Source organism: Notolabrus celidotus, chromosome 12, assembly GCF_009762535.1.
Source record: "Notolabrus celidotus isolate fNotCel1 chromosome 12, fNotCel1.pri, whole genome shotgun sequence".
Classification (NCBI taxonomy): Eukaryota; Metazoa; Chordata; class Actinopteri; order Labriformes; family Labridae; genus Notolabrus; species Notolabrus celidotus.
In genome coordinates, this window is record NC_048283.1 from 28,522,221 (window position 1) to 28,548,439 (window position 26,219).

General features: G+C 39.7%; 1 protein-coding gene across 7 annotated transcripts in view; it reads right to left on the bottom strand.

The window, feature by feature from the left end:
• The window catches only part of dnah5 (dynein, axonemal, heavy chain 5), a 93,595-nt gene that overhangs the window by 48,562 nt on the left and 18,814 nt on the right, over positions 1-26,219 (bottom strand). For 4 of the 7 annotated variants that reach the window (XM_034697928.1, XM_034697927.1, XM_034697925.1 and 1 more), the window contains exons 18-51: positions 25,443-25,533; positions 25,044-25,189; positions 24,459-24,636; positions 23,967-24,221; positions 22,766-22,932; positions 22,567-22,672; positions 21,876-22,018; positions 21,510-21,586; positions 21,299-21,423; positions 20,965-21,200; positions 20,462-20,680; positions 19,847-19,909; positions 19,339-19,577; positions 18,077-18,224; positions 17,550-17,642; positions 16,334-16,533; positions 16,027-16,180; positions 15,450-15,613; positions 15,122-15,278; positions 14,662-14,874; positions 14,130-14,354; positions 13,063-13,235; positions 10,107-10,177; positions 9,773-9,880; positions 9,357-9,544; positions 7,881-8,075; positions 6,663-6,797; positions 6,248-6,355; positions 5,551-5,704; positions 5,229-5,375; positions 3,005-3,246; positions 2,549-2,725; positions 1,740-1,944; positions 1,377-1,519 (exon numbers count right to left, since the gene is read on the bottom strand). In XM_034697928.1, coding sequence (XP_034553819.1) covers positions 1,377-1,519; positions 1,740-1,944; positions 2,549-2,725; positions 3,005-3,246; positions 5,229-5,375; positions 5,551-5,704; positions 6,248-6,355; positions 6,663-6,797; positions 7,881-8,075; positions 9,357-9,544; positions 9,773-9,880; positions 10,107-10,177; positions 13,063-13,235; positions 14,130-14,354; positions 14,662-14,874; positions 15,122-15,278; positions 15,450-15,613; positions 16,027-16,180; positions 16,334-16,533; positions 17,550-17,642; positions 18,077-18,224; positions 19,339-19,577; positions 19,847-19,909; positions 20,462-20,680; positions 20,965-21,200; positions 21,299-21,423; positions 21,510-21,586; positions 21,876-22,018; positions 22,567-22,672; positions 22,766-22,932; positions 23,967-24,221; positions 24,459-24,636; positions 25,044-25,189; positions 25,443-25,533 — 5,445 coding nt within the window. The remainder of the gene's footprint in view (positions 1-1,376; positions 1,520-1,739; positions 1,945-2,548; positions 2,726-3,004; positions 3,247-5,228; positions 5,376-5,550; positions 5,705-6,247; positions 6,356-6,662; positions 6,798-7,880; positions 8,076-9,356; positions 9,545-9,772; positions 9,881-10,106; positions 10,178-13,062; positions 13,236-14,129; positions 14,355-14,661; positions 14,875-15,121; positions 15,279-15,449; positions 15,614-16,026; positions 16,181-16,333; positions 16,534-17,549; positions 17,643-18,076; positions 18,225-19,338; positions 19,578-19,846; positions 19,910-20,461; positions 20,681-20,964; positions 21,201-21,298; positions 21,424-21,509; positions 21,587-21,875; positions 22,019-22,566; positions 22,673-22,765; positions 22,933-23,966; positions 24,222-24,458; positions 24,637-25,043; positions 25,190-25,442; positions 25,534-26,219) is intronic. The other 3 variants (XM_034697930.1, XM_034697929.1, XM_034697931.1) reach the window with 1 other exon arrangement.

Sequence of the window (26,219 nt, forward strand, 5' to 3'; positions counted from 1 at the left end):
AACCATTGCTTTTCAATGCTGTGGCACAAAAAGGATGTGCAAAAAAAAGACACTCACTTTAAGAAAGCAGGGAAGACACAGAGAGTTATGGATAAGAAAGATACTTTTATCAGCACCTTTGCATCTTGTTTTAAAGAGCGCAACTGTTTGCCTAAGACAGCTTAGAGAAACAATTTCATTTACCACTCCAGCAGATCAGTCAGAGATAAGTTGTAGCTGTATATTATTGCTAATGACGGCAACAAATTGCTTTTTCTGATCCATTTGCGAGAATAATATGCTAACCAATCATTCAGGCTTGTGTTTAGCTACAAATGAAAATCTCAGCAAGAAGAAAAAGAGCTGACAAAAGCAAGTGTTCAGTCTATTATATGTGAGGCTTTGATTTGAGACCATGGTGGTGCTGTGGAAGTTTGATATGCTATCAGCTAAACAATCGAACGTATAAAGTGAAGTATATTGTATGTACTGAACAAACAAATGAGGTTAATTAAAAACAATGCTGCGGTAGCTGCACGTGTTGTCTGTGTATCAGTCGTATTGATTTCATGGGTTAGTCAGTCTGACATTGAAAGGTAATGATGTCTTTTTTCAGATCAGTACCATTTTGTTCTTCTTAATTCAGATCTAGTGGCCTCTAAACATAACACATAAAATAAACCTACTAAAAACTAAGCAGATCTAAAGGAGCTTAAAAAAATGAAAAAAGTAGACGAAATCTGACCTACACATAAACCACCTTTATATAAACACATTACCACAAAAAAGCTTCCCCTTCTCTTCTTGCGGTGTTTTGAATTTAAATGAGACTCTCACTCAAGCATAAACACAAATACACACACACACACACACACAGGCTCTATGATAAATGTCATGTGGTGATGCATTTGATGGGCTTTTGAGTAGAGTATTGACCACGGTATTTTACTCTGCTTCTTTAGACGAGCTGTTCTGCATCCAGTCACGCCGCCATGTTATCGATCTGAAGGCTGTGTCTACTCAGCTGTATAGAGCAATAAATGAAGCATTATTCACTGAATAGAGAGGAGATTAAATGGCCGCCTTCCTCTATAAAGTCCTTATCATAAGCTTTCAGGACTCTATAAAGAGGGACTTGTGTTTACTTAGTGTACCTTTTGACACCTCCCTTTAAGGTCATCTTCTACAACACACGAGGCAAGGTTTCAATCCATAAAATGTACGTCATATCTACACGTTTCATTTGTATTACTCCATACGAAGTAGGTATAAAGTATGAGGGCTCATGATATGAATCTGTAGCTTGTCATTTTTGACTTTCACCACACAGGCAGTGTAAATAGGTATTACAAAGATGCAGTACATCATTTTAGTTAGCTTTCCTTTCAGCTCCTCACCTTGCCCTGCTTGGCGATGGTCTGAATTAGGAAATCTGTTCTAACATTGTCCACATTGGGGACCAAGATGGAGCAGTACTCTGGGGTGATTTCAGATGGATAAACATACTCCTCCACGCTGGTGTTCCAGTGAACCCAATGACCTGGAAGAGGAATAAGTGTATGCATTAAAAAATAATAACAATACAATGGAGTAGAGATTAGCATACATTTGACATATATTTCCACTTATGAGGGGATGAACAACTGAGGCTGAGAAATATACACTTCCAAAGTGCAGCATTAGGTTTCAATATTACCACTTGCTACGGCACAGCTTTGATAAATACCCACATTTTATCTGGAGGTGCAATATAAACATACCATCTGCTGTGACATGGTAGTCAAACATGGTGTCGTCACTCTCAGAAGGGATGTCTGGCAGGTTCAGACAGATGCTGCTGTTCCCTCTGAGCCAGACCTCCATCTTTCTGCGGTCATTCAATTCAAGTAAGGCTCCAGTGCTCCACATCAGGGCAAACACATACAGCCGCTCCAAGTGCTCTCTGGATAAGTCCCCACACTGTTCCTGTAAAGGAACGCCTCCGTTAGATCATTTTCTCACTTTTGATGCTGCATTTGAAACTGATGTAGAAAGGTAATATCACATTAATTCCCATGAGGCAATCTGAACTGGTTAATGCAAAGATTCACAGACTTTAAAACATCACAAATGAAGTGAAAAACAAACCTTCTCGACCAATAACACCTTATTTAACATATGTATGTATTTAATAAATGAATGACTCTTGGTTTTATACCTTGAATAATCACTATTTTAATTTGTCATTACCATGGCATTCAATACTCTGCTGCTGGCATCAATTTGTCTTTCCTTCAAAAATGAAAAGAGATAAAAATCTGAGGTATTTTTCCCGTTGGGACAGAACACCAGGCAAAAGATGAACTTACCTCTATTTAATGGATTGCATATCTAATACTTAAGTACATCCCTTGGCAGGTTATTCTGGGCTTATCTCAAAACAGTAAATGATTGAAAATGCCTCCTATCTATATAAATATTCCTTACTACTTCAGCAGTCACTTTGGCAGTACATACCAATCTATTAATAAACAGAAATGTGCTCTCAGATTTTTGCCTTTTTGGATAATCCAGAAAGTTGTTACCCTACCTTTGGTGGTATGAGTCCCTGCAGCATGTTGATGCACTGCATGATGACAAAGGCTTCTAACATGTCCATCTTGAACTCCAGTGATTGCACACTGAAGCAATAGAGCTCAGAGAAGGAAGAGGAGAAGAGTTCTCTCAGGATATCAGCTTCCTGAGGAGAGCGTTTCATCAACCAGGCCTAAGGGCATCAACCAAAAGGTTAGACGGTTAGCAGATTTAAACTTATATCAAAATATACAATGTTTATGTTCTCAGTAAAGAAATCAAGATAGTGAGTTAAGGAGGTGCTGTTGTCCAAGTACATTTTGGAACCACTAGGCTCAATAGTTTTCTTAGCTAATGTTACTACAGCTATCCAAAAATAACTTACAGTAAAAAAAAAAGCCCCAAGTGGTCTTACAATAAAGCCAACTTTGCAATTTTCCAAATACAACATTAGACATATCTTAAAGTTCACCTCCAGTATTGGACTCCAGTTGAGCACGGAGGAGCTCATGAACACCATGCCGTTGCGTGAGACAGTGGCTGGAGAGGCGTTGTCTATGTTATGTGGCTCAAACACTACTTTACAGTTGGGAGCCATGGGTATACGGTCTCCGTTGGCCAGTGTCAGAGTTCTGTTGTCGTCCAAAACAGAGTTTAGGTTCTCAATCCAGATAGCATCCACTGGTCCATCCAGGGCTATCCAGATGTGCTCTCCTGATGGACAAAACAGTGCTTCTGTTTGTTAACATGGATAATAACATGATACAATAAATGAAGTATTGCTTAAACCCATGATCACCTGAACTGAAATTCATCTACATTTATTTCTATAAAAAAATGGAAACCCTCTTTGACTCTGAGGACAAAAACAAACTCCTAAAAATATTTAAAGGTATGTTGGAAAAAAAACAAACACATATAGATACAAAAACTATCACAAACAGTGTGCTCTGGCTATAAGAAGTATATTATGACAAATATAAAAATACATCTATCAGGGGTTGTAATACAGAAGATGTTAGTTATTTGAAAAAGAGAATAATGATATTATGAGAATACGGCATGTCTCATGCAGTGACCTAATTCTCTGGACTTAAACCAAAAGACTCAGAGAGTGGAGGAAAATGTCTTTCCCTTGTGGAGTACTTCACTCTGGAGCCCTGTCACGACTCCACCTCTTCGACCTTTCTATACTTGAATCTTAACCACACAATCAATATGCTGCTGTTAACAGTATCAACAACGAGCAGCTATGAAAATGCAATCAACATCCCACCTTAAGATATGCATCACAGCATAAGAACATATACTGAACACATCAGATGCATATCTTGACACATGAAAGAGAAGACATGTAATGTATATTCATATATGCACACATTCTTTTTAATAAGTGTGTAGGATTAGCACCGAGCAGAAAGATAAAACAGTGCCTGGTGCTGCTTTGAACTATGTATGCAATGATATCCCAAGACATTTAAAGTTCCCTTGGATGTTATAAAACACTACTTTTCTTTGAGATCTCACAGAGAGAAGAGAAAACTTTTGATAGCCCAGAGAACTGGTGAGTCATTTCAGGGGTCATTAACAAAACAGAGCATGGATCTCTCATGTTATTCTCTTTTCCTCTTATGTTAGACTAGAAGAGAAAAAAAACGTTATGGTAAGTGTTCCATACCTGGTATGTTAAAATATTCAGGCTAATCCCAAAGCATGCCTGTGAAAATGTTTCCCCCATGTCTTTTCACACGACCCACATTCCCCCCACAGCACAGTGATTAGGCAAAGTGAGGCCACCTGTGCCAGGCTGGTCAGTGTGGAGCTCTTGATTAGTCTATTGTTTGTCACCACAGACAGGGGTAAATCTTACAGGTTTATTATGATTATGCTTTGTATTTTTAATTGGTAGTGATGTGTTTAGATTTCCCACTTTGAAATATTAATCATTGGGTGTTTCAGTGGGATTAGTAGGGTGGGGCCAAGGCATGTATAAAAGAGCAGGCAGACAGATATTAACTTGGGGGGAAATTGGTAACAGCCTGCTAAGTTAATTTGATTTTGGTTAACTTCTTTCAGCCCACTTTAAAGCTGGGGTTGGTAGTCAGATTTAGATACATTTTGTTATACTGGTTAAAATGATCTTCATGTCCTGATGGCAATCAATACATAATGTGTTCTTAAAAAAGAGCGGAAAAAAGCCGCTATCTACTGCCGGAGTAAACCTGGGAAAACACCAACCAATCCCTGCCATCAGGAGCCAAATGATGAAACCAATCAAATCCTGTCCTGCCGTTCTGCCCGCCTCCTGCGCGTACATTTCATGTTTGTTTATGTTTTTAACTTTCACTATGATAATGTTTTGGTGTTTTCTTACTGCTGAGTGAGACATGAGTTGACTTAGTGCAAAACACAAACGATGTGCTGAGGACCGGTTTTGAATCAGTCACGATCATATGGTCGCAAAGCAGCGGCGCCCGTGCATGTGAGCAGGGGCGTCGTTTTGGAGGAGCTGAGTGGAGGGGTGGAGGGGTGGAGGGGTGGAGGGGTGGAGGGGTGGAGGGGTGGAGGGGTGGAGGGGTGGAGGGGTGGAGGGGTTAGACGGAGTCCTGAGGAAATGCTATGTTCAAAATCATGCTAGTTTTCCATGACTACCAACCCTAGCTTTAAGCTAAAGTTAAGAAACAAACTTTTCCGACCTTTCTTTGCTCTCAGTGTTTTCCTCCAAAGTGTCGAGAAGATGCCGTCGGTCCAGTCGTTTGTGGCCACATCCAATCTTCCAAACATCTGCGGGGCTGTGATGGCTTTGGGGTTCATGCGCATCTCTTTGTGAGGCTGACCACACTCTGAGAGAAATACAAAGATATGTGAGGTGTCACTCCACGCTTAGAGGAAAAAAAAGGAACATTTTCTTCTGTCTCTGTGGTTTTCAATCACAGAAACTATAGTTTTAAATACAAATGCATCACAAGTTTGTATCATTTCCTGAATATGCATCTCTAAAACAAGCTCAAAATGCACCTGTCATAGCTCTCATCAATGTGTGTATACAAGTTGTCTTTCCGGCCCCACTTGGCCCCAAGGCCATCATGCCGTGTCGGACCCTCTGCGTCTCAAACAGCTGGATGACCTTCAGCTTCCAGGGAGGGTGACTGATCAGGCCTGCGTCTTCAACCTGATCACAGTACAAGATGATGATAGTTCACACTAACTGTAACCTAGCACATTAGTAATATGCTATGTTCTGATCATTGACTGTCTATGGTTCTGGTTGATACCATAAGAAGGGAAATGTAATACACCATCAGAGTAACACGCAGATTCCTGAAGTGTTCATCACTGCAAGAGTGAAGGCACATTAACAATCCAAAGATACACACATACAATAAAGCTGTCTAAACACCTAGTGTATCTCCTTCTTTTTACTTTATCCACACTGTACCTACCAGGCACTAAGGTAAGCTCCTTGACAAATAGTAAATGGCACCATTTGTTTCCCTTCGTGAGCGATATCTGGAGGCGTTTAGGAGTGACATGAAAGATATAGTGGTCCCACAGCTCATTAGTCTTTCGCTCGATTCATTTCTCGCCATTTACTATTTCCTGTGTCCCTCTTCACTCTGTCCCTCTATTCCTCCACCCCTCTATCCTACATTTACTCTCACTGCCATCTCACTCTTCCCTTCAAACATAAACTCAGTGTTCGCTCCCCTCCTACCTGTCTGTCGATGGCAGCCTCTAGTTCAGGGTAGCCTGCTTTATCAAGTTGGATGCTGGGGAAGAGATCCTCAATCAAGCTCAAGAAGAGGGGCTCATCTTCATCGATCTAACAAACACAAGATTAACAAACAAGTTAGTAAAATCTCACATAAAACAGCAAAGGATGATTCACCTTAAAGCTGTCTTTGATTTTCTTATCTGTTGGTTTGATTATTTAGTTTGTCATAAAAGGTATCGTTTGCACTTAATTTGACGACTGACTTTGTAGATTTCTCTGAATTCATCCAAGCATATTATTTTTTCAAATAATACTATCTGACAAATATCACAAGAAATCAGTATTCTACTAACAAATTCAGTTACAACTTAAAGATCATTCTTTGACACTTTGTTGTATCGTGTTCCAGACTGACCAGTTTGGATAAGTTCATGTCCCTGAGGACCCTCATAACGATGGTGGACTCTGTGTCACTGGGGTTGGCTCTCTTGGCTGCTCCCAGTGTTCTCAGCACTGACAGGATGTTTCGTAGACCGAAGTCATAGTGAACCTGTGAAAAAGTACAAATATCACTCTGTTTATAAGACAACTTGATGAAATGCCTCTTTATCTACTGTCTCTGCAGATGGTTTCAAAACTCCTTAACAACTTTTGAGCACTGTATATCAATAACAGGTCATAAATAAACATGTTAGTCAGAGAGGGACCACAACACAGTGATTCATTAAGCTTCAGGATATAAAATGACAAAAACATCTTGGAGCTGAATTTATAAATCCCTTTGTTAGAAACAACATAATGGAGCAAAGACACTGCAGTCTGCACAATTGTTCCAAACCAATTATTTCATCATAATGCAAAGTGTTTACTCATTAATCCTGCACCAAGGAAAGTGTTGGTCAAAAAGGAATTGCACTGTGAATAGTATTGATTTCTAAAAAAAGAGTTACCACAAAAAATATGTTCATTAAGACCTTTGGAGCTATAATGGGGAATTGCATATTTGTATGTTACACATACAACATGACTCATATTATACAGTACTAGAGCACAGAGCCTGACTGTCCTCTTTCTAGCATCTCTCTACAGTACAAACTCCTCTCTCTGACACCAGAGCTGACTCCTGAGCCAGCCTTGACGAAACACAGATGAAAGGAGGTGCCCACTAACTAACCCTGTTGATGTGTTGGCACTTGCTGCCTATCTATATCCAATGTGAGTGTGGGAGCCATTGTTGGCCTAGTGGTAGGGTAGGTAGCATCAGCACTGTCAATATCTGGAGGCTGCATAGACAATCTGTTGAAACTGACAATACTGTTTGGAGTGAGGAGGGCACTAAAGGTTGTTGGGTGTTTATCAGCTCAGCAAAAGCACTGAGATGAAGGCGCAGTTTTGACCAAGAGCTTGGTGTTTTTATAAAAAAGTTGCATTTTACATAACTGGAACAATACCATTTTGAATATTTAATAGCTCTGTGTCATGTGTGCTGCAGTTACCCAGTAATACAAATTGAGTAAATAAATAATTTAGGAAAAATAAGAGATGAGGAGGAGTAAGCGAAGGCTAAAATCTAAGACCAGATAAATCCCACTTCATATTCTCACCCAGATCTCATTCTTCTTGCTTTTCTTACCTGTTTGGAGAGTTGCTCTTCACACAGCTTGTAAAGAGTGAAGAACTTGCGAGCCAGCTCTATGTTGTCTATAAACCCACAGCTGGCCAGTTTCACCCTTATAATAATCTGGCGGTCAGGGACCATCATGGCCACAAAGCGGAAGTTTATCTTCAGGTTCTCAGGGAGCTCCTGGCGACCTGCATAACCTGGATTCTGATCATATGATAAAGAGAAGAGGACACATAAATTGGACTGAAAATACAGAAGATATAAATGACCATTCAGTAACATAGAATATTCAAAACACAGATAATAAAATGGGAACAAACGCACAGCTGGAACAAAAAGGAACATTTGCACCTCATTACAGACATAAAGTCATACAGCGCTTTGATTTATAGATGCACATGTGAGTAGGTTTGTGCAAATTGTATAATTTAGAACATACATGTGCACAGGCCAGACTAAGTGTCTTTTTATTTGCTCATGATGACTGCACACAAAGTAAACTAGAGAAAATGATAATTTAATACTGGAGCCTCATTAAGGTTGATAAAAAGCACTCTCCTGCAGCCAGCTAAATCCCTCTCTTCCTCTCTGCCTTTGATTACTGCCTCTATACATATGTGTAGACCCCCCTCTAACCCTCCTCAAACACACACACACACACACAAGCGTGCAGGCGATAAAAATACAGAGCAAAATCTCTCTGACCCTTCTCCCCATATGGGAAAATGATTGCACTGTTCTCTGTTTAATGACTTGCCTTGGGATACCAACCATACCAAGGAGATAAAGTGATCTAACTGTTACTGTAAGAAGATTATGATAATGAACACTGGCTAATATTATTACTAGGATGTAGGCTGTGGTGTTGAATCTTAAAAAATCTGCACTGTTCAATACAAACATGATCTTGGTAAATTCAATTTATCTGCACTCATTAGATGTTATTACCTGGCTGTGTTAAATACTTAATTCTGATTGGTCAAAAACAACAGTGATTCATTGATAACAGCAAAAGTGACATCAGGGAAGACCTGATCCCATACGTCATATCAAATCAATCTGCAGAAAGGAGTTCTGGTACATTTCACCTCTGCCTGTTGACACTGTGGCAAAAAAAAGTTAGATTCTGTTATTCTAAAATGGTAAACATTGAGGTGAACTCATTAGTTTCTGTCTCAGGCTGATTTTCAGAGTCAGGAAATATTGACACTTATTGGGAACAGATGTAAGAGCAGCGTGTGGAGCTACAGGGCCCCAACCATCTGATAGGGAAAAGTGGAGCCACATCCTGTCCTGCAATCCAGCCTTGCAGTTAAAACAAGTAACTGTTGTGAACTCAAAAATATCTGTGCATCAATGTGCAACAGTGAGCTCCTATCTTTTTTTTTTAAACAGTTTAACATGTATAGCAGTTTCTATCTCAGTGCTGAAATCTTGAAATCTAAAATGTGGAAACTTTAAGTCTGGCTCTGTTGTTTCACTGACCATAGTAAGGAAGATGCCAAACTCCGGGTTCATGTCCACATTGTCTCCATCAGTGAAGACAAAGTTTTTGCGACGTTCCTTCTTGCAGGTGAGAACTATAGCAATCTGCTGTGCTGCCACCGATAAAACTGGAAGCTCAATTCGGTTAAACTCATCGAAACAGCCCCAAGAACCGGACTGTGCCAGACCTGGAAACAGGACACATGCAACATTATGGTTACTACTTACAATAATTAAACCAGTTGTCTCTTTTATGTGTATAATTTGTAAGAAAAATATCTATCTGCAATCCTCTGAACTAATGCCAAATCCCACAAGCTGATCACAAAACGTTTTGCCTTTTGACCCTAACCCTACACTTTTCTGCTTCCTCTGCACAAACATAACAAAGGACCAGTTTGCTTTGTGACTCTTACCTTTGAATATCCTTCCCAAGCCTCTGAAGTCCATCTGGTCAGAACAGTTAAAGACCACAACATACTTCCCCAGACAGCGCCCCATGTCTTTTATGGTCTCCGTCTTACCTAAAATCAAAATGTAGCTTTGTCACATCCTTGAAACATTTTTTATTCTGAACACTGAACAAACCCAGAAAAAAAAATGTTCTGCTTTGTCCAAGACTGTAATGTTCAGTTGCAGTAATACAGTATATACATTTATAGTCCCAACATAGTTTTTTTTAAATAATTTTCTTACTTAATAAAACAGTATTTAAAAGACTAAAGACAGCATTTTAGGCCTTAGTCTTACCTGTCCCTGCAGGACCAGCAGGGGCTCCACCCATACTCATACCCAGAGCCTGTGCTAGAGTGATGTAGCACCTAAAGAAACATAAATAAGAGGACAGTTAAAACATGTTAATTTTGTCCTTCCCACAAAGCACTTATCTCTGCTCACATTCAATCAGTCACAAAGTAAAAATAATACAGTGTGATCACCAAAGGGAGGTTGGAGGTCAGACACTGCTGAGGAACACTGCTTCAAAAGCTGATGGGAGTTCAGTGTCTTGCCTAAGGACACTTGAGCACATAGCATGACTGGCACCAGGACCTGACCCAGGCCCTCTGGCTCAACACAGCTCTCTCTTTTCACTGCCTGTCCAGCCTCCAGTCAAAAACCATAGTGGAAGTGTGTGTGCGCAACATTCCGTGTCCTTCAGTGAATGTACAACAACCCAGACCACTGCTATTTTAAAATAATCTCCAAATGTTTTGTTCGTTTCTGCTTTCATATAAAACTAGTTCCACCTTTTTTCATACCTGATGCAACAGTAGAGAAATGGAGGTCAGAGGATGTGAGGGAGTAGGAGTAAAGACAGTGAGTGATAGAAAGGAAAAAAAAGCAAGGGGACTGAACAGACAGAATCAGATAGTGTTTCAGGCACGGTAAGTAGGCGGTGAGAATATCAGAGCTGTCTTGGCGCCTCAGGCCATAAGGACAGCGTGCCACTTCTTTGGAGAGCTGCTGTCTGTTGTCTGCTGGTAGCCCCCTCCCTGCTGCTGTCTAATCTAATCTCCCTCTCCTTGTCTCCTTTTTTTCCCTCTAAGTCCTCTCATATTTCCCTCTATGGGTCAGTTAGACCGACGCTGGCTGTTGTTGGACCCATTTCGACCTCCCTCAGTCTGATTGTCTTCCTCTGTCTGTCAGTCACATCCTCGGTCAGTAACGGGGTGATGACCATCCAGCACAGAGTGTTGTCTCCTCCTATCTGAAGGGACTGTGTTTATCTAGCACTTTCTCTACTCTTCTGACCACTCAAAGCACTTTTGCATTACATGTCACATTCACACCACATTCATGCACTGTTGGCAGAGGCTGTTGTGCACTAACCCTGTTCACACAATTCTGGCACAGCAACCAGGGGCAGTTTGGGGTTAAGTGTCTCGCCAAAGGACACTATGACATATGGACAGCAGGACCTGGGATCAAACCCCCAACTTTCCGATGAAGAGATGACCAATTCTAACACTGAGCCACAGCTGCCCCCTAATTACTTGTATTTAACAGTCCACTGCCCTCTCCCTGTAAGTGATAGGAATAAACTGTGGGCCATTATGTCTCAATTGGTGGAACTTTTCAACTTTGAAACAGTTACCAGTATGTATCTTGAGCATTTCAGTAACAATTGTGTTGTTAGGAAAGCTCTTTTTTGAGGAAAATCAATACTGGACAGTCATGATCTTGGAGCCCAGAGGCAGAACTGCATTAAAAACAGACATGACTCTGGAGTGGAAATCAATGCATGGGAAAGATAAATCTACCTAGAAACATGATCCAGTCCCAACTTGTCACTCATCAGAAACATTTAGATCATCATGAAATAAAAAATACAACAAAGGAGACCCAAAACAATAGTAGGCAAGAATAGGACATCATTTCAGCTTCAAAACTCAGTGGTTAACATATTGGGTGATCCAAATGCGCTTCAGCTTGATATTAGTTGATTTGGCTTGGCAATCTTATACATCTCAGGAGATGATATATAGTGACAGGAAGTTAAGGAAAAACTCACTGAAGCACGGGGACAATGTGTGCCTTTTATTGAGGGTGCAAATAAAGTCTGTGACTAAAGTTTTTGATTGTGAGTAAATCTTCAGAGCCAAAGTAGGGCAGAGGCTTCTCACCTCCGTGGAGGGAAAATCCATCAATGAACAATGAATTAAATATTTCAGAAAAGGGGATTGAACTTGGGGAAAAAAGGTGCAATAACATAGAATATATCATAAAAAACCTGTTAGAGAACAGATAGTAGACATAATTATAACTGTATTCATCTTAGGCAAACTAGAAAATTACGTATATAGTCAAGTAAATTCAAGGTCCATAGCAGTATATTGATAAATTCAAAGGATGAATAAGTGAGAAAAGAAAAACTACATAGAGCTTTCAGTGTAGATGTACTGATTAGAAAAAATAACAGAACATTTTTTGAAAAAAGAAAAAAGCAGTAGGAAAAAACATGGTGAGAACTTCCTAATGGAAAAAGTGTATTTACTTTATGAGAACATCATATCAAATGTAAGGAGTATTATGGAAAGAAGTTGCAATCCCATCCTCTTGTACTCCTTTCCATGGCATCATTGATCCCATTCTTTTTTTCTTCTTCTTCATTTGTTTGTTTCATACCCACACAGACACAAAAACTAACTCTTGAAACAACTCATTCATACACAAGTCATTGTCCCAGATCTACTAACCACTCATAATCATACACTTCCTAGACCATCCACTCCATCAATAGCATACCTATCTTCTCTCAAGACGCAGATATAGGCTACTCAAGTTAAGAGGCCAATTTCAGTGAGAGCTAGCTTTGTCGGTGCAGCCATTCAAGCTTTATATAATTATCCCCCTATGTTACAAGAAATGCAGTCTCTGCTGTGGTGGGAAAATAAAACAAAAAGAGTAGATATATCAAAACAATCATCTCTGAGTCTATCTATGGAAGAAGATGTTAGACTCTGAGACGAGAACTGCATTTAAAGCGTACTGATGCCTTTAATTGAAACCATAACAACTATGATAGTGTTCTCACTCTGTCAGTGCTAAGATAACTGTGCCTGTGTGTATTTGTGTGTGTGTGTGTGTGTGTGTGTGTGTGTGTGTGTGTGTGTGTGTGTGTGTGTGTGTGTGTGTGTGTGTGTGTGTGTGTGTGTGTGTGTGTGTGTGTGTGTGTGTGTGTGTCTCTTTATTGATGACCGTCTACCTGTCAGTCAATGGAGTAATGACGAGCCTCTCGGTGCAGCCCAAGAACTCGTTCTGGTAGACAAAGCCCACATCTGTGATGTTGATGACCATCTTGTCGGAGTCCTCATTGAAGTAGAATCGACACTGCTTCAGCCACTCAAAGTCATTGGGGCTTTTGACGTGGAGCCGGCACTGGAGGGAGAGAGGTTGAGGATGGGAGACAAAAAGAAGAGCAGTAAAGACAGAAGATGGGGTGAGACAAAAAAGGAGCAAGATAAAGGGATGGAAAGAAAGGGGTAGAGAGATGATGTGAATGAAAAAATGGAAATGGAAGTGCACCATTTAGGAGGTGAGACATGAAAGCAGGACGGAAGAAGGAAGGAGCATTGGAAGAGCAGGATGTATGAGGGAACTTGAGGTGACATGAAGGTTACATTAAAGGGGTGGAAATAGGGAGAGGGGCAAGTAAGGTAAGGATGAAAGAGAAGAGTTGAGAGGACATGAGAGAAAAATGAGGCAGACAGAATACAAAGGAAGAAGTGAAGGCAGAATAAGCAGTGTAATAAGCTCAGAGTTGAAATACGACGAGCAAATATAATGCAAGATGGAAAAATATGAGACTGAAGACACGCAACAGTAAGGATGAAAAAAAAACTGAAGTGACGATGACTACAAGGGGTTTCATGTAAGATTTGTGGGACAGAGATCTGACAGGAGGAGAAAAACTGAATACAGAGGAATGGATCAAATGTAAATGGGAAAAAAATGAAATAGGGTTGCACCACACCTGCACTATTCACCTTGAACATTGGTCAGGCAATTTACTCTGTGAGGGGAGACTTCAAAGGTTCCCTTTTTTAAGATCCAAATATCATTTGGTCGCTAACGTGAGAGCTTTGAAGTTTTTGTCAGATACAGCTGACTCTTTGTTAAAAGAAGTATTATAACATCTTGTTCCTTAGGTACTGGTTATCAAAAGCACTTTAACAAAAGGGCAGCGAGCTTGTCCTGGATACAGAAGTTTAAAAGATAAAAAATAAAATGTTCAGGTCCTGTAAAGAAAATTGTGTTGATCACCACACTCACCAGGTCATCAAATATGTCCCTCTGGTGGACATGGATGGTGATGAGGGTCTCATACTTGGTCCTCTCCACAGTCTCCAGGTTTCTCGTGGTCATGTCAATCAGTGTGTTGAGCAGATCCAGGAACAGTTGGTTGGTTTTCGCCATAATGCGTCGATCATATCGTGCATTGTTCAGAGCCTCCTCAGAGTCCCTGGTCCATATCATTTGAATTCCAAGCAAGCCCACCTGATTGAGGGGCAGGGATATTTTGTAATGAAATAAACTTACACATGAAAGTATTGGTACTTTATCTGTTTTCCTGGATACAGAATCCAGTAGAAAATTAAAGCAATCGAGTTAAGGACAAGCAGTTTTTAAGATCTATTAGCCAGAATCACAATTTTGGTCTGATTATGTTATTTCTGGTACACAACATTTTTTCAGTTAACAATCAGTCTAATAGAATAAAGAGCAAGTTAGAGTAAGAGAATGGCCCATGTTTCATAGTATTAGTGCATTACTCCATTTCTCTTTGACTCAAACTATGATTTACCTGAGCAGGGAAGGAATTGAGGAAGTCGATGAGCTGGAAGCCTGAGTCCTGGATGGTCAGGGCAGCCTGTCGGATCACGAGGTGCAAAGACCTCTGGGATTCCTTCAGCAGAGCATTAAGCCAAACCTCCACATTCCCCTCTGCTGTGACAGGACGCTCCAGCTCCACAGTCTCCCCCTCGCGTGATGACACAGCCAGAATACGATCGTATATCTGAGGGTGAAGACGGCTTTATTGTTAAGAATCACAAATTGGTAATTCTTCATGGCTTGTGTGCTAATTTCCCACAACATCCCAATAAGTCACTTCAATGCAACAGATGTATACATAATCTATACTCTCTGTGGGATTTTTTTAATTTATTTTTTTCAAAAAAATCTCTTGTAAGAGGATTTGTAAGATGCCATTGTTTGTTTACACTGATGGTCCTTTCATTCCACTCTTTAATTTAAAAATGTACCTTGTCATGGAACTTGACACGTTTGATGTTATCAAAGACATTGAGGAGGTGAGCCTGGATGGCGTGAGAGTCAGAAGCCTGGCCCAGGATCTCCAGCAGTGCAGGGTCAGAGACGAAGAAGAAGCGAGGAAACATCAGACGCTTCTTTTCCAAGTAGCTATTTGAAAGAAAGATAACCATTTGTTTAAAACACAAAACCTACTACACAGATGTACAATGATGATCTGGCTCTTTATAACAGTTTTGGAGATGACTTTCTCTCTCTTGTGATTTATGTTACTCTGTAACACACACCGCAAACAATTACATTGTATTCCTGTATTCTCACCCGGTAAGTGACTTCTGGCAGATCTCCAGCTGCTCGAGGAGGTGAGGGAGCAGTTGTCCCATAGTCTCATCTCCCACACATGACTGTACAACATTAGGCATCTCGTGGGCTCGCATCATGATCTTCACCCACGATTTGTCAATGTTAGAGAAACGCTTTGCTTCCTGGAGATGGAGGAGAACATATTTCATCTTATTGGCTTGGCTATATTGTTTCACTTTTTTCCCATCAGTCAAGAGGCAGTGCAAACGTAATATTAATAAATCATTTTGTTTTAGAGAACAACGATGAATAAACAGTGATTTGTGTTATATTTACAGGGAATACAAGAGAATACTTTGTCACTGAAAACAAGAAGATATGGAAAACCAATGTCTTGAATTTCAAATAAACAACAAGAACACTGATTGAATATTTTAAGCGATAATAAAAGCAAGTCATCAGAAATAGAATATTTATTTTGAAATACAATGTGACCAAATAATTTCAAACTGAGTTTTGATTTTAGTCGACAGAAAAGTTGTTTTATTCACCCATTAAGAGAAAAGAGTTAAAACATGACCGGTTCAGTGTTTACCTTAGGCAGCTGTTTAGCGATGTCTCCACCCACAAACACAGCCTCCAGGTAGATCCAGAGATTCTGGACAGTCATCCAGTTTTCTATGATATCAGTGGTGTTGGAAAGATTCTGGACCCACTTCTGAATCTGGGCTTTAAACGGGGTGTTGTATCTGGAAAATGCATACAACATACGGTAAAAACATTGACAGACTGTGTGGCAATCGCATACATTCCCAAATCTTCAAAGGCAGAACAAGTCTCTCAAGTACAATGTTTCTGATGTATGTTAATTAAATACCAGTGACAATTTGATGATGACATACCTATTGCTCATAAGAGACCCCAACATCATCAGACTGTCCTCCATGCTGGCGATGATCTCTGACGTGCTGTCTCCTCTCAGGAGTAGTTCTCCACGGGTCTTAAAGTTGGCAAATGTAAAGGTCTTGTTGTCCCACTCAGCAATCACTTGCTTCAGCTTCTGCTCAATATCCCGCTCTTTCACTGCACTGATACAGATATCCTGTGCAGAAGAAGGTTCAAAACAGCAGCTAACTTCATGGCCTGTATGAAAATGATAACAGAGCACAAACATACGAGGAGCCCAGTTTGGACCTCGCCTAGATTCTAGACTGGGATTCTGCATTTATGTTACTAAATGCTTTAGGTCATGAATCAGGTTTTGTTTTGTGTAGTCATGAAATGTATTAAATGTGACTATTTTTGAAAATAACTCTAAAAATCTATCATCCACGATATGCTTTACAAAATGAAGATAGTCGTATGGATTTTTCTAGGTCTGCAAAGGCAGTCCATCCTTCATACTGTGGAATCTCGCTTAATTTCCTTATTATACTCATGTATTATTCTTGTTATATTCATATATTCTCTCTTAATAGTTATATTCATATGTTTTCTCTTTGTATGACTTATCAAGTAACAAGCTAATAGTAGGGTATAAGACCAGCGATCTGTGCAGGTCCTAGAAAACATGTTTGACCGAGGTCAGATCTATTCACCTGTGTATCACATGGTCAGTCAGCCAGGATGTGGTAGTTCATCTTTGCTGAGTTGCTTTGCAAGCACAGGAAATGTTAGCTTGTGCTTTTAATTAGGGTTATACGTAAACTTAGGGGATTTCTGGCTACCAATGCCACGCGTTTTATGCTAAATGAATAACCACATGTGCTGACGTGTGTGCACATTTAGAGTCTTCTATGCATTGTGGCTTATAGGTCACAAGACTGATGTATGTCTCTATTGTTTCCGTGTGCTATTACTCTAATCGACACCTTTTACCCTTAATTGCAAACCACACGCTTCCCTCCTCCCCAGTGCACGAAGAGATGTATAAATAACTGAATGCTTCTCTAATCGGACAGAGAACTTCGGATGCTCCTTGAGTACACTGTAACTTCTCTCTCATGCTGCATGAATAAATGTTGTGTGTAAACTTTTATATTGAGTTCGAGCCTCATTTCTGGTCACTGCTCCGCTGGACGATCGCCTCACGCAGGGCCACGCCACCACAATACTCACCTCGATCTCTTCTTTAAACTTGAGCAGAGGAGCCTCCATGATGTTGCGCAGTTTGAATGTATCACTTTCCACCTCAAAGGTATGCCCAGTCACCTGTGCATAGAACCAGATAGATTAATTGCTAACATGTACAAACAATAATGTCTTATTATACTGTGTATGTTTTTCAATAACCTGGTGCAATTTTATCCGTGCATTAACTTACCTTACTATCTATTCATAAGAAAGAAGTGTATATTTTGTGTATATATCTGGAATATTTCCTATATCTTATTTTACCTTTATCATCACTATTATTATTGTTATTATATTTTTAACTATGTAAGTACATTGTTGTATTCCCCTGCCCGTGTTGTAAGCTGCTGTAACAAAATAATTCCCCCCAATGGGGGATCAATAAAGAATATCTTATTTCTTATCTTATCTTGTTATTGTCATTAACACTGAGATATAATTTTTCCATAAATAAACTCTTTAATGTGGATACAGCCGGTAAGTGGTATGTTATAAGACCTTGTTTCACCAACCTCTGTAATTCTCTTCCAATGGCGAGTCATCATAGCCTTGTTAGTCATGAGCTCCAGCAGGGGGCAGCACTCACTGAATTCGTCAATTGTTTTCCTCAAGTCCAGGAAAGCCTGCCACTCTTTCAGTGCACGAGGCAGCTTGCGACACCTGTTTGTTAAAAGACAACAAAGTTAACAATATCAGGGTTAATAAGTCATTGAGGCAACACAGCAATTCTGCTTCAAGTTCAAAGGTGTTCATGTGTTTATAATCCATGCATGCTGTCAACATAATATATAGGGTTTCTTATGCAAAGCACTTTTGCACAGTTGCACAGTGAACCCAAAAGTAACACTTCGTAAAGCTGATGGATATACAGGACCCAGAAGTTGTCTTGTCTTTTGGTAATGTTAGGCACATATCTCTCTTGTTACCACTTATTTCGTAAAACCTTCAATAACTTTCACACTTTCACACAGGAAAACAAAAGTGGAGATTTATTAAGAATTACTTTTTCATCTAAAATCTATAAGGAATGCATTCAACCTGTATTATCTTATCCTTCTCCCTTCAATTTCCCTTGGTCACATCCACAATGACAAACCGGAGCAGAGGACAGAGCACAAAGATAAAACGTGGATGGAAAATATGAAGTTGATGTCCACAGGAGCATTCATGCAGAGAATGATTCAGAAACATTTTATAATGGAAGGACTTTGTTATCAAGCTAGAGGAGGGTGATAGAGAGGAGAAGGACAGATTAGAAATAGAGTAATTTTCATTTTATTTTCCCTTTGTATGCACTTTATTGTTATAAGGTGGTGTCTGGATTTGATAGTCATTAACCTCCTTTGGGAACATAATAACTGATTACTTTGTCATGCACTTTTCAGTTAAACCACTTCAACATCTCATTGACAGAGCTCTGTCTAGCCTACTGTTGTTAATTTGGTTTAGTAGAGAGTGCATAATAATTCCTGGAAATGTTTGATTGCTCAGTTCACAGGTCAGAATAACACATGTTAAAACCCTGCAGAGTTTTCCTGGAAAAAACAAAATACATTTTTATATTCAGTTTTACTTATCAAAATGTGATGTTTGTATCTGACCAAGATGTGCAGAATGTGTCCCTTCTCATTCAACTTTCCACAAGTGTTATTTCATGAATTTAAATCCAACATTGTTTGCAACCATAATGACTATATGGCAGTCCTCCTCCACCTTGTCTTAACATATTTCAGAATTAGATGTAGATGACATTACAGTCTAAGAACTGTCTCACCGTGTCTGAAAATCCAGTAGCTCATTATTAATCTTCTCAATGTTGATGTCAGCCCAGAGAATGTCATAGTAACCATTGACTGTTTCGATGACATTGTTGTAAAGGCCGTACAACTTCTGAAGAAGAGCCAGCTGCTTCCTGATCTCCAACAGCTGAGGATGCTGGGTAACAGAAAGTCCAAACAACTCCTCTCCACCTGTGTACGTGATGTACTTCCTGAACAGGTTGTCAAATCGGTTCTAAAGAGGAGAAGAATGGCATCAGTTTATCCCACAGTAAAACTGTCTTACTTGATATTCTTGTGTTTCAACATTTGTACATCTTGATTAAAGAATACTACACTGTCTGTGAATCAATAATAAAAACAGAGAAGCACAGTTTGTCAGTCACAATGAGTTTAAAGAAGGTTGAAATAACAAAAAGAAAAAAGACAACTTCTGTGTTACATCACGGCTAATTTCTAGAGCGTAATCGTATGACATTGAATGAGGCCTAATTTGTAACAAACCTGGAACATGATGAGTCTATCACTTGCATCCTGAGGAGCTAGTCCCACCGCCATGGGACCATCCTAAAGCAGACAGGATAAGGTTAGTTGTACATAATACTAATAATAACAATAACAAAAAAAAAAATAAAAAAAAAAAAATAATAATAATAATAATAATAATAATAATAATAATAATAATAATAATGTATTTTATTTAAGGTGCCTTTCTTAGCACTCAAGGTCACCGTAGAGGGCAGAGTTTAAAAAAGAACAATATAAAATTAGGCTGATAAAATCAACATAGCATGATACAGAGTAATTAATGAATAAAAATAAAATTAACAGGATACGATAAAGTGCAGTGAAGAGGTGTAATCAGAGTGAATATGACAGTTTAATAGATGTGTTTTGAGATGTGATTTGAAAATGGAAAATGTACATGCCAGTCACACTGAGCTGTGCCCCTGTCACTGACTGTTCACTGGTTACCCGTTTTTCCAGAGCTCCCTGTACCCTGCTGTTTCTCCATCAGTGTGCTTTCCTGTCCTGCTGTTTACCTAGGATTGCTGTTGATAGCTGCAGAGACTCTTCGTACAAACAGTAACACATTATTTTCAATCACTTCTTCTTTACCTTCTCGTAGTCCTGGTACAAATGTTGACAGTCTTCAACGAAAATCTTCACATTGCTGATAAGTTCTCCTCTGAAGTTGGGCTGCAGGGCCACCAGCTCGTTCTGGACCTCTGTGCTCCGGGACAGCAACTTCTCCCAAGTGTAACGCAGAGTATCCACCTTATCTGCCTCCTCTTTTGCCACTGACAGCTCATATTTGTGAAGCATGGCATATGACTCCTGGAAAGCAGCATAAAGAGGCAAAGGACTTTACCTGATATCTATGAATATCTTGCAAATTAGAAATGCAACCTCATTTTGTCAATCAATCAAAGATTACCATAAAGAGAATACATTTCCTGACTTTTGTGTACTCTGATATGTAGCTTTTAATTCAAGACTCAACATTAATACTTTAAAAAAACATTCAAAGTGTCCGAAAACAGAAAACATTCATCATCATACTCTTCAGAAATACTGCCATGTGAACACCCAAAGACATCTAGTCTCATGTTGTGATTTACCTCTATGGGACCGACTTGAAAATCAATGGATATTTGGTGCTCTCTGATCTCCTTTAGTGCTGCCATGGCAATGCGGATGTCATCGAGATCTTTGATCTGACGATTCAGTTTCTTTCCTGCTTCATCAACAAAGGTAAAGATCTGTTCCATCTCTGAGCGGAATTTCCTGTTGCAGTACAGTCCGTAGTCCACCATCCAGTTCTTGGTTTCAGCAGTGAGGGACATTTTCAGGTCCGCTGGTAAAAAGAAATTCATGATTGGCTGGACTCCTCAATGTTAAAGAAGAGCTTTAAAAGTAGTGTGTTTTACTGAAGCAAGGTAAACTTAAACAGACCTGTGAAAAGAGCCAAAGCTCTGACAGTGATGTACTCTGGTTCAGAGTTTATTTCAAGCTCCAGATCTCGATAGAAAAGAATTTGACTCTCAAACTCTGATAGCAAGGGACTGCCCTGGGTGAATCTGTAAAAGGAAAAATAACAACAATGAAGGACTGGTTCTCAGTAGTAGCAGTCAGATTTGTACATCAGTCGTTACGCTCAGCATACTTTTGCATGGTGTCTTCACGGTCCTTTCTCCAGATGTGATGGTAACGGCTGAAACGGTCCAGAGCAGTCATCACTTCCTGTATATAAACATGAAACAGGAGTTAAAGACATGGGAAGGCATCAGATGTTTAAAAATGATATATGACTGAGATGATCGAGTAAAGTCTCCTTACTTGAGAATATTGAATATTAAAAAAATAAACACACAGATACTGAAAGTAGAAGCTGTTGTTTTTGTCATTTACAGGGAAACTACCAAAATAAAGAAATATATATTTCACACAACTTCACCAGCTTTAGTGAGCGCTACATGCTTCACATAAACATAAGTGCAAAGTGTTCTTGTTGACTCTATAGGGCATGTACCTTTTTGGTGGAGCTGATGGAGGTACTGAGAACAGACACTAGCTTTGCTATCTCCTTGTTCTCAGAAACACTCTTGAAGTAGTTTCTAGCTTGAAATGGGATAGCCAGGATCACAGATGCTGACATGTCTGAAGTGCTGCCATCTGGAAAAAAGAACATTTGGAGGATAAGTCATAAAAGAAAGTAAAAAGACCGGTTTGACAGGAGGGATTACACATTTACAATAAATGTGGTAATTGCTTGGGATTTTCCATATTGAACTATTTAATGTTAATGATTTTAAGTGCTTACTGGATTTAAACACAGGGAAAGTTTTGTATGAATTATCTTGCAAGTCCAAGGTGCATTTGGTACATGTGAAGACTAAAGGGGGTGCAATATGACTGACGTAGCAGCTCTGTCTTACTTGGGTTTTTAAAAGCCATCCTAAATCCCAGAGTCCTCCAAAAGTCACTGACATATTCATGTAATTTCCCTCAACACATTTTTATCTGCTCCTAGTCAGGTGTGGCTTTGCTCTGATGAGCTGTGAAATGAGGGGATCTGATTATCAAGTGACTGCTGCTCAACCTTATGATCGTGTTCTGGTCTGCATGTTGGAAACAATAAAGATAAATCACTCTGAGGCCAAAGAAAGGCAATCCGCTGAGCTGATGAACCACTGAGAAGTTATAGAAGGTATAGATCTCACATCCTCTCATACCGGCCAGACTTCTGTATGTTGTTGCTCCGTCCTCTGAGTCACTATCAGAGCTCTCCTGTTTCAGAGCTGCCATCCGTCTTTCATTCATTTTCCTCTGTAGGGGGAAAGACATGTTATGAAAGTTTTTGTTTGATATAAATTATCAAAAGGCTCAAAATCATTTATTTATCAGATCAGATCAACTCACCTTAGAGATCCTTTCCTTGCTCCACTGACTGACTCCTTTGGTGACACTGACTACACACTCCACAGCTCTGTTAAGAGCCTGCTGGACCTCCTCTAGAGCTGGAACCATGGCAATATTAGGGATGGAGAGAGTCACATTGACTCTGAAGATTGCCTGCTGACCCTCGGCTACATGGGGGAAGAGGAGGATTAATGCTGACATACTTTAAGCTTGGAGCAAAAACCATGCATAAACCAGTCCTACAAGCCAAAATATATGGTGTCCAATTCAGTCAGACACTTTACAGAATTCACAGGGCGATTATTTTATTACTAATGAACTTGTATCATTGGCTCATACCAGTTTATTTACTCAATATTATTTAATATTTAAAAGGTTAAACATGTTTCGATAATCTTGTTCCATATGTTCCAAAATATTCCATAGAGTATGTGACAAGTAGTGCATTAATGATTAGATTAACATATAGTTTATTTGTTTCCCCAACGTTAAATCATTTAGAACTACAGAGAACTACAAAAATGTCTGTTTTTATATGAAGTACAGGCTATTTAAGGTGATATGGTAATCTCTGCAGTGCACTGGTTGTGCAAAAAACAACTTGGCACATATTTTTATAAACACAGCCATGACCATTGATCACAATATTCTGGTCTTCTGTTCAACAAAATGCAAAACTATCCATTCAAATAGTCAGGTTCATGATGCACGCCTTAGGCCCTTCAATGTTCCAGCTCTGGCTTGATGCACTATTAATGTGGGATGATAAAATTGTATTCTACTGTATCTATCAATATTTCCTGAGCATAATACAATGTATTTCAAATTCCCCTAGGCAGAGCCCTGTTCTATTATGTCTCGAAATAAGGAAGAATATGGAAAAACAGCCAATATTGAAAAAAATGATTGACTGAGGGCCTTCATGGAACACAAAAATACACCCCTTACAGCATGGTTTTGGTACAGAGAAGAGGCCTCTGAATACTACACATGAAATGGAGATTTTCTTTTAAATGGGACAAATACAGTGATACTACTTTATCACTGCTTCATTACTTTTTTGTTTGTTCTTACATTTGACAAGTCATGGGTTAAGACTTATTCACATCAAAAAATAAGCTTTTCTTAGACATATTTCTTGTGATTCATGTTAGGGAAAGCAAACTTTCAGAGAGCATCAAAGTAGTTACACAAAACCCACCCAAGAAATGTACAAGGGAGGAGGCGTGGATGCGCTTGCGTAACATCTCCAGGGTGTTACGTGTCAGTCGGAGCAAAGCATCAACATTGCGGTGGTTGAAGTAGGCGAGAAGCTGCTGGGCTTCCTCCTCCATCACTTCCATCAGGTCTCTCTTCTTCTTCTTCCTCATTAAGGGAGATGAAGGGCCGACACTGGCAGGAGGGATCAGGGTGTTTCTAGAGAAGAGGTGGCCCTCAGAGCGTCTCTCATCTTCACCTGAGATCAAAAAAGTGATACATTTATAGTGTACATAGACCTCTCTAACGACGGTTCTCCCTTCTGAGAAAGTACAAAAATAAGTAAGAAGTCTCGAAATACTGAATCTGTTTAATCAGTTTTCTTAGCAAGTCTATTTTTTTTAATTAAATTCAAAGAGACAAGACAGAAATTCGAGTTAAAGTGTTTTGATAAACCATGTGCCCTTATTTTCATTCATCTGAGATGCTGGTATACCTTCACTGTCATTGTGATCTATAGTCTTGCTCTCAGCACAGCTTTCTTCATCAGTCTTCTCCACCTCCTCTCGCTGGCTGTGGTCAAACTCAAGCAGCATGTTGATCAGTTCATTTGCAGCCTCCTCCACCAGTGAGCTCTTGATATGAAGACTCTGGGCTTGTTTTATGCACAAGTCCTGTGACAAACAACAAACACACTAAATATTCTGCATGAGGGGGAGTCCACTAAGGCATATCATTTGCTCTATGGTTTCACAACAGTTCCTCAACCATGATGAAACTTGTTTAGTCGTTTTGTTGGCTGCAAAAATAACAGGATTCACAGTGTTGTAATGTGAGAATGACAAGAGCACTTTTTATTTATTTAATTTGATTCAACTCTACATGTAAAACTGAAGTGAAGTTATCTGAGCACAAGATCAATTAAGTCAGCTGTAGTTAGTGTCAGTTATTTCTTTTGTATAATATTCACAAAATAATGTGAGAAAGATTGATTGTTACGAAGATGTATTGCATCTGCTTTGCTGCACAAAATTAACCATTATTGTAATAATTCTTGCAATAATGCAATATTTGAATTTACCCTGGTTGTCTGAACAAACTCCTCGCAGGTGACGGGTTCCTCCTCTGGTAAAACACACAGTGTGGAACTGCTCATCTCCTGCAGTACTGCATCAATCCTAAACTCCACCAAATCATTCACCCGGTCCATCAACAGCTCCAGGTCAACTGGAGAGGCAAAAAGAAATGAGAGGGTTCCCAACAGTAGAGGAAAAGAAGATTGAAGAAAGGTTTTAGAGAAAGAGAGAAGGGGTAGGGAGAAGGAACGTATTCACAAAGTAGGTAAATTATATGTGTTCTTAGAGCACGCATATACAAACAGCTAGAACATAATGTTCCCATTATCAGCTGCTGTCAGTGCCGCAGGACATCTCATGTGTCAGCTTATGAAACATTGATCTTGTTTCGATTGTTTGCTTACCTAAAGCCTTGTCGATACGGCTGAGGTACTTGTCAATGTTCAGAGATGCCCAGTTGAGGGATGTTAGACCCGGCTGTATAGCCTCATCCACCTGTGGAGTCAGTGATATGTGATGAAGCACTTTGTACAGTAGCTGCTGTGAAAAATAACTCATGTCTTCTAATGTTGTTCTAATCTGCATGACCAAAGCGATAGAAACAGCTTTGTTTTGAAACATTCATGTAAATATGCCAGTCTGGAGCCTTTCTGCTTATTCTGACCAAGCTAGCCGGATCCTCTCCTGGTGGTGAAGCTTTCAGCAGTGTGTCTGCCCCCTGGTGGCTGGCTGCAGTATAGGTCAAAAACTCTGTCGCAGTCAAACTTTAAAAAAGAAATACACGTGGTACGAATGTTTCTCACATCCGTATGCTGTGGTGATATGAAGTTGTTATTTGACTGTTTTGTGTCCAAGGCCTCTTTTTTCTGAAAAGTTTATTTTTCGTTAGTTATTAGAGTTTAAAAAAACAGGGTTTTACTTCCGGGTTTCCTTTGATTCACAGCTGCTGTAGAGGGAAACTTCAAAGGACACACAGCGTCTTGTGACGTTACGCTGTAGGGCGGAGCTTGTTACTGTGGCTTCACAGGCTCTGGCTGCACAATGGCGGCGCCCAGGAGCGGGGTTTTTTGGCTTCAGAACCGTACAACGGGAAGAGGCGGAGCAACGCTGTCCATTTTTATTTACAGTCTATGGTTCTGACACATGATTGCATGACTATTGTTGATAGCATGTGGATGAAT